The 24,630-nt window shown below is 39.4% G+C and overlaps 1 protein-coding gene across 1 annotated transcript in view; it reads right to left on the bottom strand.

Annotated features, from left to right (window-relative positions):
• PIK3R1 (phosphoinositide-3-kinase regulatory subunit 1) overlaps positions 1-24,630 on the bottom strand; it is an 89,692-nt gene that overhangs the window by 59,435 nt on the left and 5,627 nt on the right. The window contains exon 2 of the mRNA XM_037026114.2: positions 19,327-20,045. Coding sequence (XP_036882009.1) covers positions 19,327-19,660 — 334 coding nt within the window. The 5' untranslated portion in view covers positions 19,661-20,045. The remainder of the gene's footprint in view (positions 1-19,326; positions 20,046-24,630) is intronic.

Genomic DNA, 24,630 nt, shown 5'->3' on the forward strand with positions numbered 1-24,630 from the left:
GGGCAGCAGGGAGCACAGAGGCCCCTTACGGAGATAAATAGCCTCCCAGCCGCTCCCCCTCCAACGGGGCTCCACCGTTTTGGAGGAGCAGCCCCAGCCAGGCCACGCCCACAGCAAAAGCGGAGATAAACCCATAGCAAACGGGCAGGAAGCAGAAGCCCTGTCTGCACACAGCTGCCCAGCACAAGCCACTAGAGGTCGCTATTCTCCCAGGTGAGGAAGGCCACAAACCAACAAGAAGGGAAGCTCTTCCAGCGGTAACTTGTACCAGCTCTGCACACTATCTCTATCACCATGAAAAGACAAAACTACAGGCAGACAAAGATCACAGAGACAACACCTGAGAAGGAGACAGACCTAACCAGTCCTCCTGAAAAAGAATTCAAAATAAAAATCATGAACATGCTGACGGAGATGCAGAGAAAAATGCAAGAGCAATGGGATGAGATGCAGAGAAAAATGCAAGAGCAGTGGGATGAAGTCCGGAGGGAGATCACAGATGTCAGGAAGGAGATCACAGAAGTGAAACAATCCCTGGAAGGATTTATAAGCAGAATGGATAAGATGCAAGAGGCCATTGAAGGAATAGAAGCCAGAGAACAGGAACGTATAGAAGCTGACATAGAGAGAGATAAAAGGATCTCCAGGAATGAAACAACACTAAGAGAACTATGTGACCAATCCAAAAGGAATAATATTCGTATTATAGGGATACCAGAAGAAGAAGAAAGAGGAAAAGGGATAGAAAGTCTCTTCGAAGAAATAATTGCTGAAAACTTCCCCAAACTGGGGGAGGAAATAATTGAACAGACCATGGAATTACATAGAACCCCCAACAGAAAGGATCCAAGGAGAACAACACCAAGACACATAGTAATTAAAATGGCAAGGATCAAGGACAAGGAAAGAGTTTTAAAGGCAGCTAGAGAGAAAAAGGTCACCTATAAAGGAAAACCCATCAGGCTAACATCAGACTTCTCAACAGAAACCCTACAGGCCAGAAGAGAATGGCATGATATACTTAATGCAATGAAACAGAAGGGCCTTGAACCAAGGATACTGTATCCAGCACGACTATCATTTAAATATGATGGTGGGATTAAACAATTCCCAGACAAGCAAAAGCTGAGGGAATTTGCTTCCCACAAACCACCTCTACAGGGCATCCTACAGGGACTGCTCTAAATGGGAGCACCCCTAAAAAGAGCACAGAACAAAACACACAACATATGAAGAATGGAGGAGGAGGAATAAGAAGGGAGAGAAGAAAAGAATCTCCAGACAGTGTATATAACAGCTCAATAAGCGAGCTAAGTTAGGCAGTAAGATACTAAAGAAGCTAACCTTGAACCTTTGGTAACCACGAATCTAAAGCCTGCAATGGCAATAAGTACATATCTCTCAATAGTCACCCTAAATGTAAATGGACTTAATGCACCAATCAAAAGACACAGAGTAATAGAATGGATAAAAAAGCAAGACCCATCTATATGCTACTTACAAGAAACTCACCTTAAACCCAAAGATAAGGATAGACTAAAAGTCAAGGGATGGAAAAACATATTTCAGGCAAACAACAGTGAGAAGAAAGCAGGGGTTGCAGTACTAATCTCAGACAAAATAGACTTCAAAACAAAGAAAGTAACAAGAGATAAAGAAGGACACTACATAATAATAAAGGGCTCAGTCCAACAAGAGGATATAACCATTCTAAATATATATACACCCAATACAGGAGCACCAGCATATGTGAAGCAAATATTAACAGAACTAAAGAGGGAAATAGACTGCAATGCATTCATTTTAGGGGACTTCAACACACCACTCACCCCGAAGGATAAATCCACCGGGCAGAAAATAAGTAAGGACACAGAGGCACTGAACAACACCCTAGAACAGATGGACCTAATAGACATCTATAGAACTCTACATCCAAAAGCAACAGGATATACATTCTTCTCAAGTGCACATGGAACATTCTCCAGAATAGACCACATACTAGCTCACAAAAAGAGCCTCAGTAAACTCCAAAATATTGAAATTCTACCAACCAATTTTTCAGACCACAAAGGTATAAAAGTAGAAATAAATTCTACAAAAAAAACAAAAAGGCTCACAAACACATGGAGGCTTAACAACATGCTACTAAATAATCAATGGATCAATGAACAAATCAAAATAGAGATCAAGGAATATATGGAAACAAATGACAACAACAACACTAAGCCCCAACTTCTGTGGGACGCAGCGAAAGCAGTCCTAAGAGGAAAGTATATAGCAATCCAGGCACACTTGAAGAAGGAAGAACAATCCCAAATGAATAGTCTAACATCACAATTATCAAAACTGGAAAAAGAAGAACAAATGAGGCCTAAAGTCAGCAAAAGGAGGGGCATAATAAAGATCACAGAAGAAATAAACAAAATTGAGAAGAATAAAACAATAGCAAAAATCAACGAAACCAAGAGCTGGTTCTTTGAGAAAATAAACAAAATAGATAAGCCTCTAGCCCAACTTATTAAGAGAAAAAGAGAATCAACACAAATCAACATAATCAGAAATGAGAATGGAAAAATCAAGACAGACTCCACAGAAATACAAAGAATTATTAAAGACTACTATGAAAACCTATATGCCAACAAGCTGGAAAACCTAGAAGAAATGGACAACTTCCTAGAAAAATACAACCTCCCAAGACTGACCAAGGAAGAAACACAAAAGTTAAACAAACCAATTACAACCAAAGAAATTGAAACAGTAATCAAAAACTACCCAAGAACAAAACCCCGGGGCCGGAAGGATTTACCTCGGAATTTTATCAGACACACAGAGAAGACATAATACCCATTCTCCTTAAAGTGTTCCACAAAATAGAAGAAGAGGGAATACTCCCAAACTCATTCTATGAGGCCAACATCACCCTAATACCAAAACCAGGCAAAGACCCCAACAAAAAAGAAAATTACAGACCAATATCCCTGATGAATGTAGATGCAAAAATACTCAATAAAGTATTAGCAAACAGAATTCAACAGTATATCAAAAGGATCATACACCATGACCAAGTGGGGTTCATCCCAGGGATGCAAGGATGGTACAACATTTGAAAATCCATCAACATCATCCACCACATCAACAAAAAGAAAGACAAAAACCACATGATCATCTCCATAGATGCTGAAAAAGCATTTGACAAAATTCAACATCCATTCATGATAAAAACTCTCAGCAAAATGGGAATAGAGGGCAAGTACCTCAACATAATAAAGGCCATATATGATAAACCCACAGCCAGCATTATACTGAACAGCGAGAAGCTGAAAGCATTTCCTCAGAGATCGGGAACCAGACAGGGATGCTCACTCTCCCCACTGTTATTTAACATAGTACTGGAGGTCCTAGCCACGGCAATCAGACAAAACAAAGAAATACAAGGAATCCAGATTGGTAAAGAAGAAGTTAAACTGTCACTATTTGCAGATGATATGATACTGTACATAAAAAACCCTAAAGACTCACTCCAAAACTACTAGAACTGATATCGGAATACAGCAAAGTTGCAGGATACAAAATTAACACACAGAAATCTGTAGCTTTCCTATACACTAACAATGAATCAATAGAAAGAGAAATCAGGAAAACAATTCCATTCACCATTGTATCAAAAAGAATAAAACACCTAGGAATAAACCTAACCAAAGAAGTGAAAGACTTATACTCTGAAAACTACAAGTCACTCTTAAGAGAAATTAAAGGGGACACTAATAAATGGAAACTCATCCCATGCTCATGGCTAGGAAGAATTAATATCGTCAAAATGGCCATCCTGCTCAAAGCAATATACAGATTTGATGCAATCCCTCTCAAATTACCAGCAACATTCTTCAATGAATTGGAACAAATAATTCAAAAATTCATATGGAAACACCAAAGACCCTGAATAGCCAAAGCAATCCTGAAAAAGAAGAATAAAGTAGGGGGGATCTCACTCCCCAATTTCAAGCTCTACTACAAAGCCATAGTAATCAAGACAATTTGGTACTGGCACAAGAACAGAGCCACAGACCAGTGGAACAGATTAGAGACTCCAGACATTAACCCAAACATATATGGTCAATTAATATTTGATAAAGGAGCCATGGACATACAATGGCAAAATGACAGTCTCTTCAACAGATGGTGCTGGCAAAACTGGACAGCTACATGTAGGAAAATGAAACTGGACCATTGTCTAACCCCATATACAAAGGTAGACTCAAAATGGATCAAAGACCTGAATGTAAGTCATGAAACCATTAAACTCTTGGAAAAAAACATAGGCAAAAACCTCTTAGACATAAACATGAGTGACCTCTTCTTGAACATATCTCCCTGGGCAAGGAAAACAACAGCAAAAATGAGAAAGTGGGACTACATTAAGCTGAAAAGCTTCTGTACAGCGAAAGACACCATCAATAGAACAAAAAGGAACCCTACAGTATGGGAGAATATATTTGAAAATGACACATCCGATAAAGGCTTGACATCCAGAATATATAAAGAGCTCACACGCCTCAACAAACAAAAAACAAATAACCAATTAAAAAATGGGCAGAGGAACTGAACAGACAGTTCTCCAAAAAAGAAATACAGTTGGTCAACAGACACATGAAAAGATGCTCCACATCGCTAATTATCAGAGAAATGCAAATTAAAACTACAATGAGGTATCACCTCACACCAGTAAGGATAGCTGCCATCCAAAAGACAAACAACAAATGTTGGTGAGGCTGTGGAGAAAGGGGAACCCTCCTACACTGCTGGTGAGAATGTAAATTAGTTCAACCATTGTGGAAAGCAGTATGGAGGTTCATCAAAATGCTCAAAACAGACCTACCATTTGACCCAGGAATTCCACTCCTAGGAATTTACCCTAAGAACACAGCAATCAAGTTTGAGAAAGACAGATGCACCCCTATGTTTATCGCAGCACTATTTACAATAGCCAAGAATTGGAAGCAACCTAAATGTCCATCGGTAGATGACTGGATAAAGAAGATGTGGTACATATACACAATGGAATACTACTCAGCCACAAGAAGTGGAAAAATCCAACCATTTGCAGCAACGTGGATGGAGCTGGAGAGTATTATGCTCAGTGAAATAAGCCAAGCGGAGAAAGAGAAATACCAAATGATTTCACTCATCTGAGGAGTATAGGAACAAAGGAAAAACTGAAGGAACAAAACAGCAGCGGAATTACAGAACCCAAAAATGGACTAACAGGTACCAAAGGGAAAGGAACTGGGGAGGACGGGTGGGCAGGGAGGGATAAGGGGGGGAGAAGAAAAAGGGGAGGTATTAAGATTAGCATGCATGGGGGGGGAGGGAGAAAGGGGAGGGTGGGCTGCACAACACAGAGAGGACAAGTAGTGACTCTACAACATTTTGCTAAGCTGATGGACAGTAATCGTAATGTGGTTGTTAGGGGGGACCTGATATAGGGGAGAGCATAGTAAACATAGTATTCTTCATGTAGGTATAGATTAAAAATTAAAAAAAAAAAAAAAGAAAGAAAGAAAGAAAGAAAAGGGGGATTACTCCTTGACAGGATAAAACTATTGGTAAATCAAAGATCAACGCATGCTTTAAATATCCTTAATGTTGATCACTTAAAGGGTGTCAGATGATCAGCTATGGAGGTACTCTTTTCTGATAATATTCCTTTCTCTTAATAAAAAAAAAAAAAAAGCAGTTACTGTGTGCTGACTTCCAATGAGTTCTGCACAGTGGTATAGAGGGCATGTCAAAGTGTGGGCAAAGGGTCTGTTTGTTTCTATGTAGAAGATCAAGGCCTAGCTTGGATACCCAGAAAATGAACTAAGATACGATATGAGGAGGAGCTTCCGGCATCAGCACTCTCTGCAGGACTTGTGCCAGGGGATGATCATCAAAAAGCCTCCACAGGGATCTGGACGATGCTGCGGTTGTGGCTGCATCCAGCCCACCGTCTCCTGGACTTGCCATAGGAATGAGGAGGGAGATGTCTAGGCTGGCATGTGCATACAGTGAGACAACGAATTTGACCATATCTGTACTGTTGGAACTCAACCAGGAGTTGGGAGGGGTGCAAGGTGTAGCACTCCAAAATCTTATGACTATAGACTATCTACGGTTAAAAGAACATATGGGATGTGAACAGATCCCAGAAATGGGCTGCTTTAATTTGTCTGATTTCTCTCAGACGGTTCAAGTACAGTTGGACAATATCCATCATATCATAGACAAATTTTCACAAATGCCTAGGGTGCCTAAATGGTTTTCTTGGCTTCACTGGAGATGGATGGCAATTATAGATTTGCTTTGTTTATGTCACCGTATTCCTATTATGTTAATATGTGTGTGCAAATTGGTTAGTAGTTTAAAACCTATACATACTTAAGGTACTCTACAAGAAGATATGTCAAAGAAATAATCAATCCTCCCATGTTTCCTTCCATATGCTACATCTGTAGCTTTTCTTCTTTCTTCCTAATTACAACCCTTAAATAGAATTCGTGCCTCATATCGAATTTACCGAGTATCATAATTCCTCCAGGTGGTAAAGATACCTCGAGACAAGTGCTGGGCATAGAAGCCACAGGGCATAAATCTGCAAAGAAGTAAAAAGCTAACCTTTTCAAACAATATGGCTTCTCTCTCACTTACCAACTTTACATTTCCCTGTATGGCCCCGGAAGAGGACTGGTTAGCCAGAGACGGGTAAGATTCCTCAAGGGAGGAACAACCTAAGACAGGCACAGTCGCAGGGGGGCCATCAGGTGAGAATTTGGGGATCAACAGAGGTGAGGCTTAGAACCTCACACACCCCCTGCTTTGAGAGAAATCTTCTGCATCTGTGGATGTTTTGCTGCCCTTGTCTAGCCTGGATTAATACTTAGTCCATAGGCACACACCTGATCATCTGATCATCTACATTTGCCCTCTTACAGCACTAAAATATGTTTTCTACCTTTATCTTGCATCTACCTACCACTTCAGCATTTTATTAAAAATAAAAAATAATAATAATAATAAAGGAAGAAATGTGGGATCAACATATAAATCAAGTACAAAAATCAAACGAATATTCATATTTGACCTGATTGTTTATAGGTCATAATGCGTGATCAAAACCGAAAGTTTCTGTGATGAATGCCCTTGTACTGTTCACCATGTAAGAACTTATTCACTATGTAAGGATTCGTTCACCATGTAAGAACTTGTTCGTTATGCTTCAGAAGATTGGAGACTGACGAGAATTAGACTTGAGATGGATTAATGATTGTACATTGAGCATTGACCCCCTATACTGAATTTTATTGTTGTTAACAACCATTTGATCAATAAATATGAGATGCCCTCTAAAAAATAAAAAAAATAAAAAATAAAAAAAAAGTACATTTACTTAATTTCTGGAACAATGACTTTTCTATATGTCCTTATATATTGTATGATCAGATATATATTTATATATACTTTATGTGAATGTTTATATATATATGTTGTGCCATTTTATAAATACATAATGTCTTATCTGTATACACATATAACATTTTGTAAAGCACTAGCCAAGAGAGGGCTAGCTTGAAGGTTAATATTTCAACCTTTGAAGTACCTAGGTTCCAACATGCCATTAAGTTAATCACCTCTTCCCAGCCTGTTTTTCTGAAGGTTTTTTTTACTGGAAGGAAGAGTAACTCACACATCTGCTTCATTCTCTTTAGTTTTTTGGGGGCTATTTCCTGAGAATGGAAAACTTGTTGTTTAATTCATTTTCTGGTATCAGGCTGCATCATAGGTCACTGGCAAGCCAGGGGATCATCTGCCTTGGGCTCAGGGGTGCCTTCCTGGCTGATCAACTGTGTCTAGGAATAAAGCAGTGTCACACAGCATGAACATTACCACCCGAGTGTCCTTATCCAGTAGGGTACAGTCAGTTGCTTAAGAACACTGGGCCAATCAGATGGTTTACTCAGTCCCAACTCCTCTGCTAGTTGTGTGAGTTTGGGCCATCACTTAACTAATTTTAATTCTTTTATTTTTATAACAGGTATAATAATTAGGCCAGTATCACAGAATTCTTAAGAAAAGTAACAAGTTAATATAGTAAAATGTTAGCACAGCACCTGACATAGAATATTTGTTGAACACACAAGTATAGGTTGGTATAAATCTACATTTTATATTTTTTATATATATGTACATATATAGATATGTATGTATTTCTTTCAAGTTTTCATAGTAAGCATCTTCCCCATGTCAAAAATAGTTTTATACTTTCTCTGTAGTCTACATTGTGGAATATGCATTGTATTTCAAGTATTTGGAAAATATATTCTGCTGGTGCTTACTCTTTAAAGTAATCAAAATGAATTGTATTTTTAACCTATGCCTTTTTAATTATAAGGTTTAAGGAAAAAAAGGCGACTTTTAAGTTCCCTTCCTGTGACACAAGAAGTTTAATATAGTTTTCTGAGTTCCTGCTCATCAGAGAATGTCTCTCAACTGAATTTCCATATGAAACATAAGGGAGCACCATCTTTTCTCCTCAAAAACCTATGCATTGAAAACAATTGACTACTTTTTGCATTTACTGTTACAAAAGAGAAGGAAACTGAATTTTATTTCTTGGTAGTTAACTAGATAATCTGACTAGATGCTTTAACAGTAGTCTTATAATTAAAAAAAAGCATGGCAAAATCTATCTATAGGTGACCTTTCACTGATTTCATATGAACAATGTATAGAATGCTTTAAAATCTGCACAAGCTTGCAAACTTATTTTTATTATTTTGTCCTTTTCACTTAATATGATTTCCTGTTTATCAACACTTAATGATTCTCATGTTAGATCTTCTTCATGTCAGCCATCTTCTCCCTCATTTTTCTCTTTTTCTTTGGATTCTGGCAGGGCTTTATCTGCATTTCTCCTTCCCAACACTAATTTTCAGCTGTGTTAATTCTACTCTTTATTGCCTCTCATATGGGTTTCAATGTGTTGTCACATTTTTAATTTCTTTACAATCATTCTTTGTATGGTTTCACTCCCATTTCTTCCCAACCTATTGTCTTTTCAGCTTATAAACATCTTAATGCTTTCTGCCCCTCTTTTGCTAAGGACTTGTCATTTTGAGTAATAAATCATTGTTGGAGGTCTGCTCTTTCTTTGAATCTTCAATATGCTCTCTCCTTACCTTTATGGAACAACATTTTTCAGTCGGCTCAGCTACATTTTTCCTGTTTATTGATCACTAAGCAAGGAGAGATCTACCCAGACCTGGTGCTTGCTCTGAGCTACTCTTGATCCAGTTGGGTACTGGTTTCCCGACAGCTGGTTGGCAGGTTGAGATGTTCCCAGGCCAATTCCCAGGGAGGTTTTCATTTCAGTGTAGTTTTGCCAGCCTAAAAGAAAACCTTCTCCTGCCTTCACTGCCTGGCCTTCTGAGGCTCTGAATGATGGAGAACTCAAACGATACTCAAATCCTCGGTGAACACAGACCTTTCGAACTCCACTCTACCTCCAACACTTCACTTTGTGGAGCAGGATCCTCAGAATTTAATAGTAATAGCCCCCATCCCACCCTCCCAGCTCGGCCTGCTTATTTTCTGAGTTAATGATTTTCAACTGATTAAAAAGATGAGAGATTAGGAAAAAGGAAGGGAAGAACATTCTGGGAGAGTTGTCTAGGCTCTTGGTGAATTACAGGCAGAGAGCTGAGGAAGACCTGGCTCTGCCTACCTATTTTTAGGTGGTCAAAACTTATTCTGTCTGTTTTAAAACCTGCTTCTGTTTAGTTTGCAATAGACATTTCTTCCACTAGTTCGTTTCTATAACTGTTTAGAATCGAAGTGCTTTTCTCTATTCTTAGGGACTATAGTGAGAAATCTCAAAGGGCTGTGTCTGGACTTCTAGGCAAAGACCTTTTTAAATCAAGAAACTTATAAGTTTCTTTTTTCAACTGAAAAAAAATAGGCAAAAATAAAGCATCCAGGAAGTTTTGCTGGTACGTTCCACCTTTGAGAGACTATCCTCTGGGTAATGTCACAGTGTCCTTTTAAACACCAAGAAATAAAATTCACCTGTGCCTCTCACTTGCCCTCATCTACCCTCCTGTCCTTGGAATTAAGGTAACAGAAACACAATGTTTATATTATAAGCATGGCAGTGAATGACTTTCCTGAGAAATAAAGTTTGACATTCAAAGGAATTTAGTCATTTAGCCAGTCCTTGAAAATGACATTTACTCAAACTTTGATGGAATTCAGGTACAAGACTTCAGATTCATTTGAGTCAGTTTGCGATTTCTTTTACTTAGGGATTTCAAGCAGCCACTATCCACATGCTGAAACATGTAATTCTTAAGCTGGATACCCTTAGCCTTTGGGCTTTTAAGCAGGTAATAATCAGCCTGTGCTCCATTTAATCAAAATGATATAATTATGAGTTAGAAATAAGAAAATTTGAATTTAGGGAAGCACTTGGAGAAGACATTTAAGTTCTTCAAAGATAAATGATTTTCCTTCCATTTCTGTTATCAATGGTACATAAATTTTGAGTGTCTGATCAAGTTACATTTCTTCCCAAGAAAAAACTGCAAATACACACATGTATCCAAAACTTTGTCTTCATTTCATAGCCTTATTGGTCTCTTGTAACTCAACCTTTTAATATATTTAGCAGAGTGAGAAAATGTTAAGCCCTATCTAAAGCCATATGTAAAACTGCACGTGAAGGTAACTTGTGTGGTCGTATGAATGTAACAGCCAATGAAACGTGATGGATAAAACAGACATAATTAAAGACCACCCAAAAAGCAGAAAATAGCTGGTTTCTTCAGTTACTGATAACTTCACTAAGAACTGCCTAACAGGATCCATATAATTGAACCCTCTGAATGCTCCTTCTATGGAGCCTCCTTCTTTTTAAATATTTGTATAATCATTTGAGCTTTAGTGTCTTAATCTGGAAAATGATTATAATAATGCCATCTTTGCAAAGTGGTTAGTAAGGATCAAATGGAAAATGTCTATAAAATGCCTAGCTTTTGAGGTACATTTTGAATAAGGCATTTTCAACATTTAAATAGGCCCATGGGGAAGTGTGGGACAATGACTATAATACATACTTTGACATGTTCTAACCAAATTCATTAAATCTCATTCCTTGGTGCTCAGCATATTATCAGTATATTTACCAATAGTCACCTCACTCTAATCTCTCTGAATCTCCCTCCTTCAAAAATGGAAAATGTGCCTTTTGCTACCTAAAAAAATGGTACGACTTGAGTTAGCAATGATGTGAAATACTGTGAAATTATAAATTAATAATGATACAAATATTCAACTATGTTTCTATAGTTGGTACACATGGCTAGAAAGACACAATTCAAATGATCTGTTTACTGGTTAAGCAACATTCTTAAACATTAAAAATTATTTCTAAAAATAGGTTAAAAATAAAACCAGCAGGGTTTAAGGCAGAGTCACAATAGATTATCTTACTAACAACCCTAAGTAATTTTGTAAACTGCCTTTTCCAGAACCCAGTAGCAAGTTGGAACCAATGCTGACCTTTTCTTGCTGTGGCAATGGTACCCTGTGTGTCTGGGGGCACTGTGCCAGTTTCCCTTCTCAGGGGGTATGGAATATGATGATGGCCACCCAACAGTTCTGCTGGCTTTACAGTGCAAGGCCTGATGCCTGCATTAATGTGTTCCGATTTTAATGCTTCTATCATATAAATATGAAGAGGCCTGAATAAATAAACCTTCATAACCAGCACCTTCTACCTGCCTTGGAAAACTGAACAAAAAACCCACTAGGCAAATCCCTAGGAACTCTGAGCGCATACCATGTCACAAATTGAGTTACATTATACAGATGCAGTATAAAGGAGGCATTCCTTGCATATTTTTTAATTAACTCATGAATTGGAAACGTGTGACACTGAAAGAATCTCAAACCAATTTAGATGACAGCGATCACGGAGTGCCCACCAACAGCCACAGAGTGTAAATTCTCACACTGATGAAATGTATCTTAAGATCATACAGTACACAGATGTGCAAAAGCTTGGAACCAATTTGGAACTTTAACAATAATCCCATATAATCCTGCAGACCAACTTCTACTCAGATCTCACAATGAGGTCACGTGGGTGCATCTACCCAGCCATCTCATCTCGTTTCTCTATGAAGTTCCTTGACTGCTTTCCCTTTTTCTCACTTCTAGGTGGTGCTACTGGGGAAAACTACTAGTGAGAACTTCAGTATTCTGGATTTTGTTTCTCCAACAATTCTTACATGTCGGAGGAATGCAGAAATGTACCAATCGAGCATTAGTGAGGCTTTGAAACAAAAATACAGCCCAAATGCAGAAGAGACAGCATCCACTACCTATTTCCCAATTAGAGAATACTGGGATTGGAAGAGTTAAGGAATTCACAGGAAGGAAAGCAGAGTGGAATTTCTGTCTCAAATAATACATCACAGAGATTTATATTTCACTTATGCCTACATCTTTACTATGGTGGATATCAGATTTGATCATTAAATTACAAAGAGTCTCCTTCAATACACTGTAATAAATTCACAGCTGGAACTTCAATATGCATCAAACTGTGACAGAATGGAAAAATATATAGGCATTGCATAATACATGCTACCAAACTGGGAAGAGATAAACAGAGGCATACAAACACCTCCAAGCAAGAAACAGTCCTGAGAAGGCACTTCTAAAAATGACAGCCATACTTTAGGTGGCATTAAGCCATTGGGAGAAAGTTTTGCATATATAATTAAACAGAAAGCTCTGCTGCTTGTTTTTGTTTTTAATTGCAAAGTTATATTTTATCTGAACATTTTAACAGTGTATAGTGGATTGAATTATCATAGTAGAAACAAAATATTGTGGTGGTTTACATAAATTACTAAGTAGGAATAACACATTTATAAAGTAGTCTGACAGTATTTTGTTAAACTTGACATTTTAGGGGAATTGCACCCAAATAATTAAAATAAAGCCAGTTACTAGTTCCCTTTGACCTCCTCTATTGAGATTAGTTTCAATGAAAGCCTAAGAACTATTTTGATATTGAATGTTATAAACCCCATCAAGACCTCAAAACATTAAGATAAAAATCCATCATATAATTATCCTTCTCATTTCTAGCTATCACACCAAGTTATTTTCTATTTCTGCCTTCAAACCAATTTGATGTCATTCCTCATGGAAATTTGTTATCAACAAAAACATACATAAATGCAATAGCCAGCTGTACTGCTAACATCTGTTTTCTCTAAGAAAAACATGTAAATGGCAACACATACTTAGTATTCTTTTTTGCCAGAGGTAGAAAATTCTCCTCTCTTTGGATGCTATTTAGCAGATGTAAGGTACCATTTGTTGTTAAATTTCAGAAATTTGATTATTTTCTCAAACCCTGTCTTAATGAGGAAGTACTTATTAATCAGAATTTCTCCTGTTTTAGACAAAGATGCATTCATCTAGAAACCAGAGAAGACTGACATCCAAGTTATCAGAGCATCTCCCAGAAACTTAAGTACAAAAGAAACACTTAACATACAAAGTCCTACTTTTATGGCAAAGAAAATTATATTAGAACATCAACATTAGCTTGGTTGCTAGTCGACAAAATAGGTTCACTACACTTACATGACTCCTAACCAGAGGTGTGAAGGCTTTACTTAGATTGTACAGATATGGACATTAGACCCATTACCCATTTTAGAAAAAGGAGACAGAATGACACATTTAAAGCCAGAAGCCTTAAAGAAAGCATCTGAATATCTTTCTCTATTAAGAAAATAGGAAATATGCATTGCACAGCTCTAAATGACATGGGTCATGATAACCAGGCAGAAAGCTTTTCCTTAAATAATGTCTTATCTGTAACCCTGAACTTAACTGTCACCACAGCGTCAGTAGACAGAAAATCAAGTCCTGGCAGTCAAATAATAGACTAGAAAAAGGAGGGAGGAGTATCTTCCTCTCCTTTTTGGGCTACCAAGGGGAGCTCCCTACTCACCCCCTTGGGGTCTGCCTGTAAAGTCCCAGAGCAGCCAGGCCAGCCCAGGGCAGAGCCTTCCTGCTAAAAAGTACCAACAATGAAAATCCTTTCTTCTTCTACTCAATTTCCTTTTTCAGTAACTGCAGACACACAAATTGTTAATCAGGGTTACCTGTCTTTCTCTTTCACATCTCTGGGGAAACAAAATAATTAAATTAAAAAAAAAACAGGAAAAATGTCTTAAGAATCAATAATTTGGTAAACAGTAGAAACTCTGTTACTCCAAAGAGAGGAACTGGGTTATGCTATGTAATTTAATACATGAGTAATACATTCTGTGATCCTAAGAGAAGTGGTTAGGCTCATCTGATTTTACCAAAAAAAAGGATCACATTTGTTTTCTCCAGACCTACTCTTTTGTTCAGTAATATTGATGACAACTTTGGAAATGTATCTTGTTTTACACCAAAACACAGAGGGCAAAATCTTTTTATACCTGATGAAAATCTCGACTGCTTTCATTGATTTTTCCAGTTGGTCAGAAGTTAGAGACAGGGCCCAATGGCCCTTATCTTCCAATATCCCGTAACCAGCCCTGCTTCCTCACCAAAGCAGAGTGGTCAGTGCAGAGTGGGCAGTCGGTACCCCAAGTCAGATCCCTGCCGTTAAGGGAAATTTAGTTTAACAAGACAACCCTTCAGCTTCACAGCCAAGTCTCACTCAAGGAGGAGGAAAGGTGAGGAAAGTTATGACAGGGCATATTCTGGACTAACACAGAATTCATAACAGCAGGGATCTGGAAGCAAAGCAAATTACTTTCACAGGTGCTGTTTCTGTGAACAGCAGTGATACGTTAAGACCACAGCGCTCAGCAAAGGTGTGTGATTTGGGATCAGGTCGCTGTGTTCTGTGACCTCTGCACAGTATGGTCAATCTGTGTGATTTGTCAGAAGCCTTGCTTTCTGGACGGACAGCGACAACCCTGCAGGGACACTCAAATGCTGACTCTGAAAAATGCAGAAATAATATGGCTGGGGAAAGCATGAAAACCAACACAAGTTGCAGGCTTTTTTTCTCTTTGTGTTCAAAAAGAAAATTTTAAACAGAGGCCACACCAAATGTCTGCTTTATGTTTTATATGTGGGAAGAGCTGGGACCTGGGACCCACTGGCTGAGTCTGAACTGGGAGCTAGGTGAGGCGTATGTGGATGGCAGATGGAGGTGGGTGTGGCTCAGATTCAGAAGTATCTCTCAAGTTAGCAGATTTCAGCACTCTATCAAACTAACATGGTCACAGAATCTCACTAGTCTAGATATTCTGCTTTAGCATGACTTGTATCTCAAAAGTACTATCTCAAGAAGGAGCCCAACTGGACAGCTTCTTATGAAAGAAAGGAATATATTTTCATTCCCCGTCCCTAAATTCCCACCTCCATCAACACATTTCCTTGTGTACAGGGGAAATATGGAACCACAGCTGAAAGGGGCTGTGTGAATGGGAGTGGAGCGCCAGTGTCTGAACAGCCCCATGCAGAAAGAGCTAGAGCATTGTCTTTTAATAGCACGCCTCTCCTCAGGAGCACATAATACCCATTTGCACACCCACCACACCTTTCACCTGTACAAAACATGCAAGAAGCTCTCTCCAAAAAAGATAAAATGGGGCTTTATTGGGTTGTGGGAAATTGAAATATGAACTCATGTTGGCATTTTTAGCCCCCACACAAAGGGAGGGAGATAAAAGGAGGGGAGAGAGGGTGTAAACCCTGTGCAGGGGACACTCGCTGATCGTGACGCACGTCCTCCTCACCTTGCTCAAGTGGCTGATAGAACGCATTATCAGCATCACACACTTTCCCAGCAGCACAACTTCCTGTTCTAAGAGGTGGAGCAGAAAATAACAGTTTTGGAGATAATGGCATATAATGGTCAAGACCAAGGCTGCAAGATCCCTCAAATTAAGTGACTGATGTAAACAAATAAACTATGATTTCCCAAAACAGGATGGGTTGTTACAGCTTTATATACTAGCACATGACATATGAAGCATGGGGCTATTCCCAAAAGCCATGGGGGACATGAGATAGCTAGAGGTTGAGCTTCAACAGCAAGCATTTACCACTTACTGAGAACCTACAGCACTATTCTAGATACTTGGGAAAATGGACAATCAGGATGCCTGACCTCAGGGAGCTTACACTCCACCAGAGCGAATGACAATAATCAGTCAATGTGGTAAGTAGATTCTAGAGTAGATTAGATAGTAAGTGCTCTGCAAAAGCAGAGAGGCAGTTTGCCACATCAAATAGGTGAGCAGAGCCAGCTTTCATGAGAAAGACTTGAGCAAAGGCATGAGAGTGGATCAGCTGAAGGGGTGTCTTAGGAAGAGCTGTCCAAGCGAACGGGAGGAAGTACACAGCCCTGAGGTGGGAGGGGGCAGGAGAGGGCCTCAGAAGGCATGCCATCTCCAGAGTCTTCATTTCATTTTTCATCCCTGCTTCCTAGCACAAAACAGGGATGCAGTTCACATCTACTGGATGACTTTAATTCCAACAAATACAAGAATGTTCAATAAACAAATTTAATTCAATGTATAGCCACAGCTTCTTAAGAAAACCATATGCAGAATGAATTAGAAGATTTATTTTCCTGAGGGGAGCTATCAGATTTTCAAATGGGTTTTTGACTTTCTTTCCCCCAAAAGTTAAACTTCAGGGCTTTAATATCAGAAATGTACAAGGGAAGTAGAAAAGTAGGTTCTATTACATAAGAACGAGCTCATCCCACCACATACAGTCTACTTTTGGCCATGGTCGAACTACAACTTTCCTTTAAAAACAGAGAAGGTAACAAGAGCAGGATAAAGGCAGCAGGATGAGCACGCAGCGTGCCCCAGCCCCGTTTTCCCCACGCTCCATGCGGGGATGCCGACCGTCCACATCACACTCTTTCAGCAAGAGAGACCTGTGTTTGGTCCTTAGACCTCAGGGACAACCTTCTAAATATAACAAAGACCGTCAAACACGAAAAACAGGCAAAATCATGTAGGTGGAGTAAAAAGAAAAAAGGGCTAAAGAATTCAATCCCAGTAAGAAAAGACCTACCCTTCTTGTGGTCGCAATTTATCACAGCAAAAGCCTTTCAAATAAATATGCCCTTAGGCAAAATAAATCAGAGCCTCATAGGTTCCAACATATAAATTTGTCCTTAGAATTTCTTTCCGTATCAACTTGACATGCAGCTTGTAGGAGCTATTCAATTCTCATTTTATAGGAATCGTATTTAAATTGAGAATACCAGGCTAACATTTCTAGGAAATCTAATGTTTAGAATTATACTCCCCCACATAAGCCTGACACACACTGCCTTTTAGAACTTACAGTTACTCCTAATCTCTGATTTATATTCAGGCCAGCTATTTATAACACATTAAGGCACATTGTCATGGATCTCTTTCTTAAATTATGCTAAAAATTTTCATTTTACCCTACCTTTCCATATATTAAAAAGAAAAATGAAAAAGCTGTGAAAAATCTCAACTGTCACATTACATAAGAAAGAAAGCATTATAAAATAGTTTAAGACCTAAAAAGAGGAAATCACTTTTCTTCTAAGACTTGATTTTCTCTATCTAAATGAAGTTACAACTGACAGTAGTTATCAAATACAGTTTTGTTTAGAAATTATTCTTACAAAATCTTCTTGTCATGAATCTTGGCAAGGTACCCTTTTTTCACCTTTTAAATAATCTTCTCTAATCCAATTCAGATATTTTTATGATTCTGTAATCTTTTGTATTCTAGGAAAAATTAAATAATTTTTCCTTCTGAATTAGCCCACTAAACAAAGTGCTTCTAACTTAAAAACTAGTCAAATTGAAAACATGAAGTTTGGTGGGAAAAACAACTCTGTATCTACCTTCAATCTGCTAAGTAAGATTATGCAAAAAACACAACGGTTGACAGAATTACATATATATGTGCAGAGTCAAAGTTTTCTGACACACTGGCAAAGAAAATTGAGCTTTTGTTTCTGAACTGCAGGGAAAAGAAATTATTTGGTCATTATTTGTAAAGTATGGTATGTTTATGAAACAAGTGTCCATTGCAGGGCAGGTGGGGAGGGAAAAGCACTTCCCTTAGGTGTCCTTAGCATCATTAGTCTGGTGTCCTTGACATTTACAAAATATTCCCAATCCTATTATTACCCAATGCTGAAAGGCAGCTATTCCCCCGTGTCTCCTGCTTCTTTATTCTCTTTCCCTCACTCAGTTGTGTTAGAATAAGCCAACATTAAAGAAGGCAGCAGAGTATCAGAATCTCTTCCAGAAATATATTGTGAGGCTGCTGTCAGTTCTACTCAACATGTAACCTCTGCAGTTGGGTCCACGTGGGTTAAATATACTGTTCAAAACTTTCTCAGTCTCAGAGAAGAAGAAAACAACCACGTAAGAAAGAAAATGCTTGAGATTCACTCTAATGAGGAAAAGAATATTTGACAAAGCTGGTAACAGCAAAGCTGAGCAAAAGGTTTGTGTCTGTGAAACTGAACAGAAGAAAACCCTTAAACAAATAGCTATACACAAAGCTTGAGTGTGGACCATCTTCAACAAACAATGAATGGTTTTTAAAGTAAGGCGGTTCCATTTAAGAAAAATAATCGGTGATTTTTTTTTTCCTGAAGGCCAAGCATGCTATAGGCATTAATGCTACAAATGACACTGCCCACGAAGGAAGAGAACTCTCTCCACATCCATATTAACTACAGGATTGGGTTTCAGCTTCAGCCACAGTGTTTCTGGACAGGAAGCCAAGACATAGATACTGGGTTAAAAAAACAATGGTTTCTTCTCCACTGAGTTCTGTGGTCACTTTATTACTCTACATTTTTCCACATAAATCATATTAATGTTAAATATACTTACATTAGACCTACCCTCCCCTTTTTCAAAATTATTATTTGGATATATTAATACCAATTACAAGGGTAAGAATGCCACAGATGTTTAATACAATGGCAACTATAGTGACAGTGTTTAAAGACACTCACTAAACAGGTTCTCAGATACCATCTCCCTATTTTTACAATTTCCCACCCCACAAACACAAATTAGCTTTATAATGAATGATTGTCCAAGCTTTTACACACTATATATGCATTCAGGTAAAGCTGTTAAAATGACTTCTGCCAGAGCATTACAGCCCAACCCAAACTAAGACTTTTCTTTTAAAAAAATAAAATTAAGAGTCATTAAGCCATTGTTCATTAATACTGACCTTGTTGCTCACTGTCTGCTTCAGTTTTTGAAGAACTTGGTGCAACGGGAAGGGGTCGAGGTGGCCGGGGCTTTGGTGTGGGAGGTGAGATTTTTTTCCTTCCAATATATTCTACGTAAGTTCCTGGGAAGTCCCCCCTCTCCCCTGTGGTTTCATTATAACCATTTAACCAGCCAATTTCTTCAGGCCTGGCTTCCTGACCATCACTGAATCCAAGAGCTACTAAGGACCCTTTATTCACAGTCAATACATCACCCAAGTGCAGGTCAATGTCTTCTTCACGTTCCTTTTTGTAATCATAGAGCGCTCTGTACTGGTACCCCTCAGCACTCATGTTTGCAGGTCTGTGACCATGGAACAGATGAGTCTGGTTACACACTGGAGTCTATTTTATGTTTTTATGGAAAGTGAATTCGGAGAGTATGGTAAGATTCCTAATACGTGTCCAGCAGAGGACAAAGGACAACTCTCCAAAGGTTTAAGAGGAGCAGGGACTGGCCATTCAGCTGTCCATCTGTCCTCCATCAATGGTACGACTGAAGACAGGGCTCCACTTCGGCTGCAGCCCACAGTCCTCCCACTGGCTTCTTTTTCAGCAACTTGTCAACACTTGGACTTCAGACTGACTCTCGCAGCGAGGCCCAATCCTTTCTGACACTCTTGTCACGCTGTCCATCTGTCGTCTGGTTTTCCTGTTGTACTCCACATGCAAGCTTCACCTAGCAAAGGAAAAACAAGGACCTATGAATGAACATCACACTTTGCCATCTGTGTTAATCTGAATTTGTACTTCCATTCAACAAGTACTTAATCAATTTGGCAGATGTACACAAGCCAGCGTGCTATTGCTCAACTCAGTATACAAAACAAAGATTAGTAAGGCAGTCCCTGCCTTCTAAGAATACTAGGCGTGGGTGGGAGGGGTTCTGGCATGTGGCAATATATCAGAGATAAGAATGGTACACACGGAACCGTAACACTAGGTAAATGCCATAAGACGGGCATAGACTCAACACCACTGGGTTCCAATGAGGGAGACACCACATCTAACTGCAGGACTCTGAAGATAGAATGGTATGAGTGGCATGATCTTGGGTACAAATATGACTAAGCAAATGTCCTATTCTGGGAAGAGCTAGAACAGGCAGTTCAATCCATCTGAAGCCAAAGAGGGGGCATTAGATTCAGGTTAGGAAGATAGGTAGGGGCCATATGACATCATCATGCGTGACTGAGTTTGTGAGGAACTCGGTCTACAATGGGGAGCCACTGAAAAAGCTTAAAAAAAGGGGAGCAATAGAATCAGTGTTGCCCTTGAAGAATCTCAATGAAATCATGGTGCCTAGGAAGGTGAGAAGAAGCAAGGAAAGCTGTGGAACATGTATTGCTGTGGTCTGGGCACAGGGCCATGAGGGCATGAACCAAAGTGGTAGCAGAAGGTATGGAGAGGGAGGGCTGAAGTAAGGGCCCCTGCAGGGAAGCATGTGTGCAGGTGGCAATGCTTATATATGGGTCAAGAAAGACAAGAGCAAAAGGTACCCAATCCTGAGTTTCGAGAAGAATTTTACTACCAATAGCAGGTAAAGGGAAGCCAGGAGACCTTAAGATGGTCTTAAGGTCATGCTGGTGGGTGGCTGAAACCCAGTGTGTAATTCAGGTGTGGGAACACACCAGAGACTGGGTCACCAGCTGCAAAGAAAGGCAAGGCTAGATGCAATAGAATGCAGGAAATCACAAGGAAAAATATTCAAAGTTTAAAAAATGATCCAAGGATCAAACACTGAGGTTCATTGAAGGCAATGGAGATGGGAAAGTCAAGGTCTGGAGACAATGCAATGTCCCAGAAACAAGGGATTAGAGGATGTGGGTAGGGAAAGGTGATCCCTAAGACTAAACCTTGCAGGGGAAACTCTGCAGGTAATCTGGGGCTCTGTCCACTGTGAAATCATGAGTGGCTTGTGAGAAAGCAGACTCCAGTCTAGAAGTATTGAGGATAGTAGCTAGAATTGAAGGAGCGAAGGAACTGAGGATGCAGCAGAGATTCCTCTTATTGGGAGAGGGAAATGGGTAAAGAAAGCCTTTTGTTTTTCTTTCTAGTAACATAGTAGAGGCAGAGGAATTAGAAAGTCAAAGACTCTCTGAGTTAGAGGGTTAGTCAGCATGTGGACTACCCACAGAACAGTGTACACACGTATACACTTTGAACTCCATTCATTCCTCAATGTTTTCTCTTCATAAACAGCAAAAGCAACCTAAGGGTTTCAGTTAAGCTGGCTGAACAATAAAGCCATAAAACAATAGCCACCAATGGCGGTGTGCTGTATCAAAGAGAGCTTTTGTTAGGTTTTAAAAGAGTGAAACACTTTAGAGGGTTTTATAGGCCACTCTTCAGGGTAGGCATCTTAAGAAGCAAAGCCTAATCACAGATTAATTGTCATGTTGGCATTCACAAGTGTAGAGTGTTCAACATTATACCGTTAAAACCTCTTAGCTGTAATACAGTAACACTCGTAGGAGAGTTACATATTAAAAGAAGCAAAAACAAACACTGGAAACCTTTGTGTAGCAAGAATATAATTTGTGGTAGTATTCTACTTTGTATTTCAGTCATCAGAGAAAAAAAATAAAAGCAACCAGCAGAGTGTATGAGAAAAATAAACTATATTATGTTTAAAGACAGCCTTTCCTTATGATAGCTCTGGAATCAAATTAAATATTCACTGCATAAATTCACACAAAAATGTAGGACAAATCTCATTTTTAGTACTAATGTACTCTGTACAAATCAGACACAGAACTCGAAAGAACATAAAAATTTACATATCCCTAAATGCCTGGAAATCAGGCAATATGCCTAAGAATAATTTAATTCTTCCAAATCTGCCTTGAAATTTTTGTTAGCTTTTCCTGGCAATGTATGTCTTTTTTGGGGGGAAAAAAAACCCTAACCAGTAAGCTGGGTAGATCTTTCCATCAGCGGCTGCTTACGGCTCCCTCTATTTCAACAACCTGGTGGGCCAGTTTGGTGAGATTCTTAACAGAATGGGAATACAATGTGTGCAGCTCTCTCTCCCTCTGGCATTCTCTCTCTCTCCACTATATAGCCCTCAGCAACCACCAAGCCCCTGCTCACAGCTCACCTATGTAGCTATGCACATTTCTCACCAGGTGCCACTGCAGTTAAGAAAGGCTCCATGCCTGGTCAAGGTTTTACAAACCTGAAAACTGTGCTTATGCTGGCCTGAGGCTAAATCTGTGCAATGAGAAAAAGAACCCTGAGGAAGCTGATGGCTTTAACGATCCCCACCATATGGACCAGAGACCTGTATCTCTCCACAAATTCCGCATCCCTCCCCAGTTCTAAGGAGAGCCTGACTTTCTAAGAAGAATCCTATGCAGAACTCTGGGCCCTTAAATAACCCCCAACTCCTATGACTCTAGGATTGTAAGTAGAACACACTATTCTTGCCTTCCAGGACTCTGAAATCAAGGCCCAGGAAGATCGATCAAAACAATTCAAGGTCGCCCATGATTCAGTGCCAATCACGAGTTGTAGGAGTTGAGGGAGAGCTGACTCGCCAACTGGGCAGCAGCTGGAATGCGTCCTGTGGTTAGCTACAGAGAGGCCTTGACACCTGCAGCCTACTGCACTCTGCATAGTTTCTCCTGACTGCCGTGCCCAATGCAGTGACTGTGGCTGTCACCGTGGCCACCATGGTCATCTGATACTAGAAGCTGTATGTGTATTAACCCATTCAATCCTATTTCTCCTCCCTCCTCATCTAATACTTACTGGGAGTTGTGTGTGTATTAACCCATTTAATCATCTTCATCTAATATTTGCTGGGAACTATATGTATATCACTTCATTTAATACTCAAGGTAACCATGAAGCAGATACTATCAATATACTCTAATTACACAGGAGGAAATGGAGATGCAGGGTCTAGTATCTTAGACATGACTACACTCAGCAATTGAGAGGTGGATCCAGAATTCAGATACAGGTAGTCTGACTCTAGAGCCACCATTTTTTTTTAATTGAAGTATCCTTAATATACAATCTTACATTGGTTTCAAATGTACAACACAGTGGTTCAACAGTTACCCCTAATCCTCGCCCCCTTTAGTGCGGTTACTATCTATCAACATATAAAGATGTTACAGAATCACTGGCTATATTCTCCATGCTGTACTACCATCCTCCCAGAGCCACCACTTTTACCACCATTAGACCCTATTACCTAAACTCAACTTGCTTCAGTGCCCAAGGGTAGCCCACACACGTCCCTGGGGTCAAGATGCAGATTACTTGCCAGCATGCTCTGACCTCTCAGATTAACCTTGAATGTCTCTTTTTTACTCTCTGTGACAGCAGCCTTACTGAAGGTGTTTGTGGCTCTTTCACAAACACACCTGCACAAAAAGAAGCCATTATGACTTGGCTGCAGTTCCATCATGTCCAAGACTCAGCAGCTTGGACCATGTAAATTTTCTTCCAAAGAGACTTCACTAAATTAATCCCTGCCAAAGAAGTGCACAAACTAGTAAATAAAAGAATACTGGGCACATCACTTCTGGAAGGCTGCCCACTTCTGGAATCATGCCCATTTCTGCTCGATGAGCTTAAGCTTCTGCCACCTGTGTCCCTTTTGGTAACTGTGCCCCTGCCACTGTCTCAGGCCCCTTACTGCACAATTTTTAAGATCTCAGCTCCTCCCAGAAGGGATCTTTGAAGTATCAACTCACAGTCACAAGGGCTATCACACCTATAGGACTGGCAAGGTCTCTCTCTTCTCTCACCCTCAAATCCTCCCCAGGACAGATGACAACAGTAGCCTAAGGCTCTGCAAGCGCCCATGCAACCATCCTGACATCATTTGAAGCTCAAACTATCCAAACTGACAGGATATATGTTGCGCACATTCACAAGATTATGCCTCCAATCTATTTGACTACATATACCTGTCCACTGACTATTTTCACCCAGCTCCAACATAATTATTCACATAGCAAGGGTTTTTTTAGTAAGTGGGTAATATCTACTGTCCATAATTTTATGTTCTCAAATAACCAAGGCCGTTTTATAATACAGGCTCCACGCTAGTACATATCTAAGTTACTGTAACAAAAGGTATAAAACAATCCTATGAACAAATAACAAATTAACTTACTCTTATATAACATCATATGCAACAATTCAAAATTTCCTTAATGGGAATTATACTGTTCCAGTCTTTGAATTCTTTTTCAAGACTGCCTGCAATACCATTTTCTCTCTCTGCTAAGACACTGCGCAATTCT

Source organism: Manis javanica, chromosome 1, assembly GCF_040802235.1.
Source record: "Manis javanica isolate MJ-LG chromosome 1, MJ_LKY, whole genome shotgun sequence".
Taxonomy (NCBI): domain Eukaryota; kingdom Metazoa; phylum Chordata; class Mammalia; order Pholidota; family Manidae; genus Manis; species Manis javanica.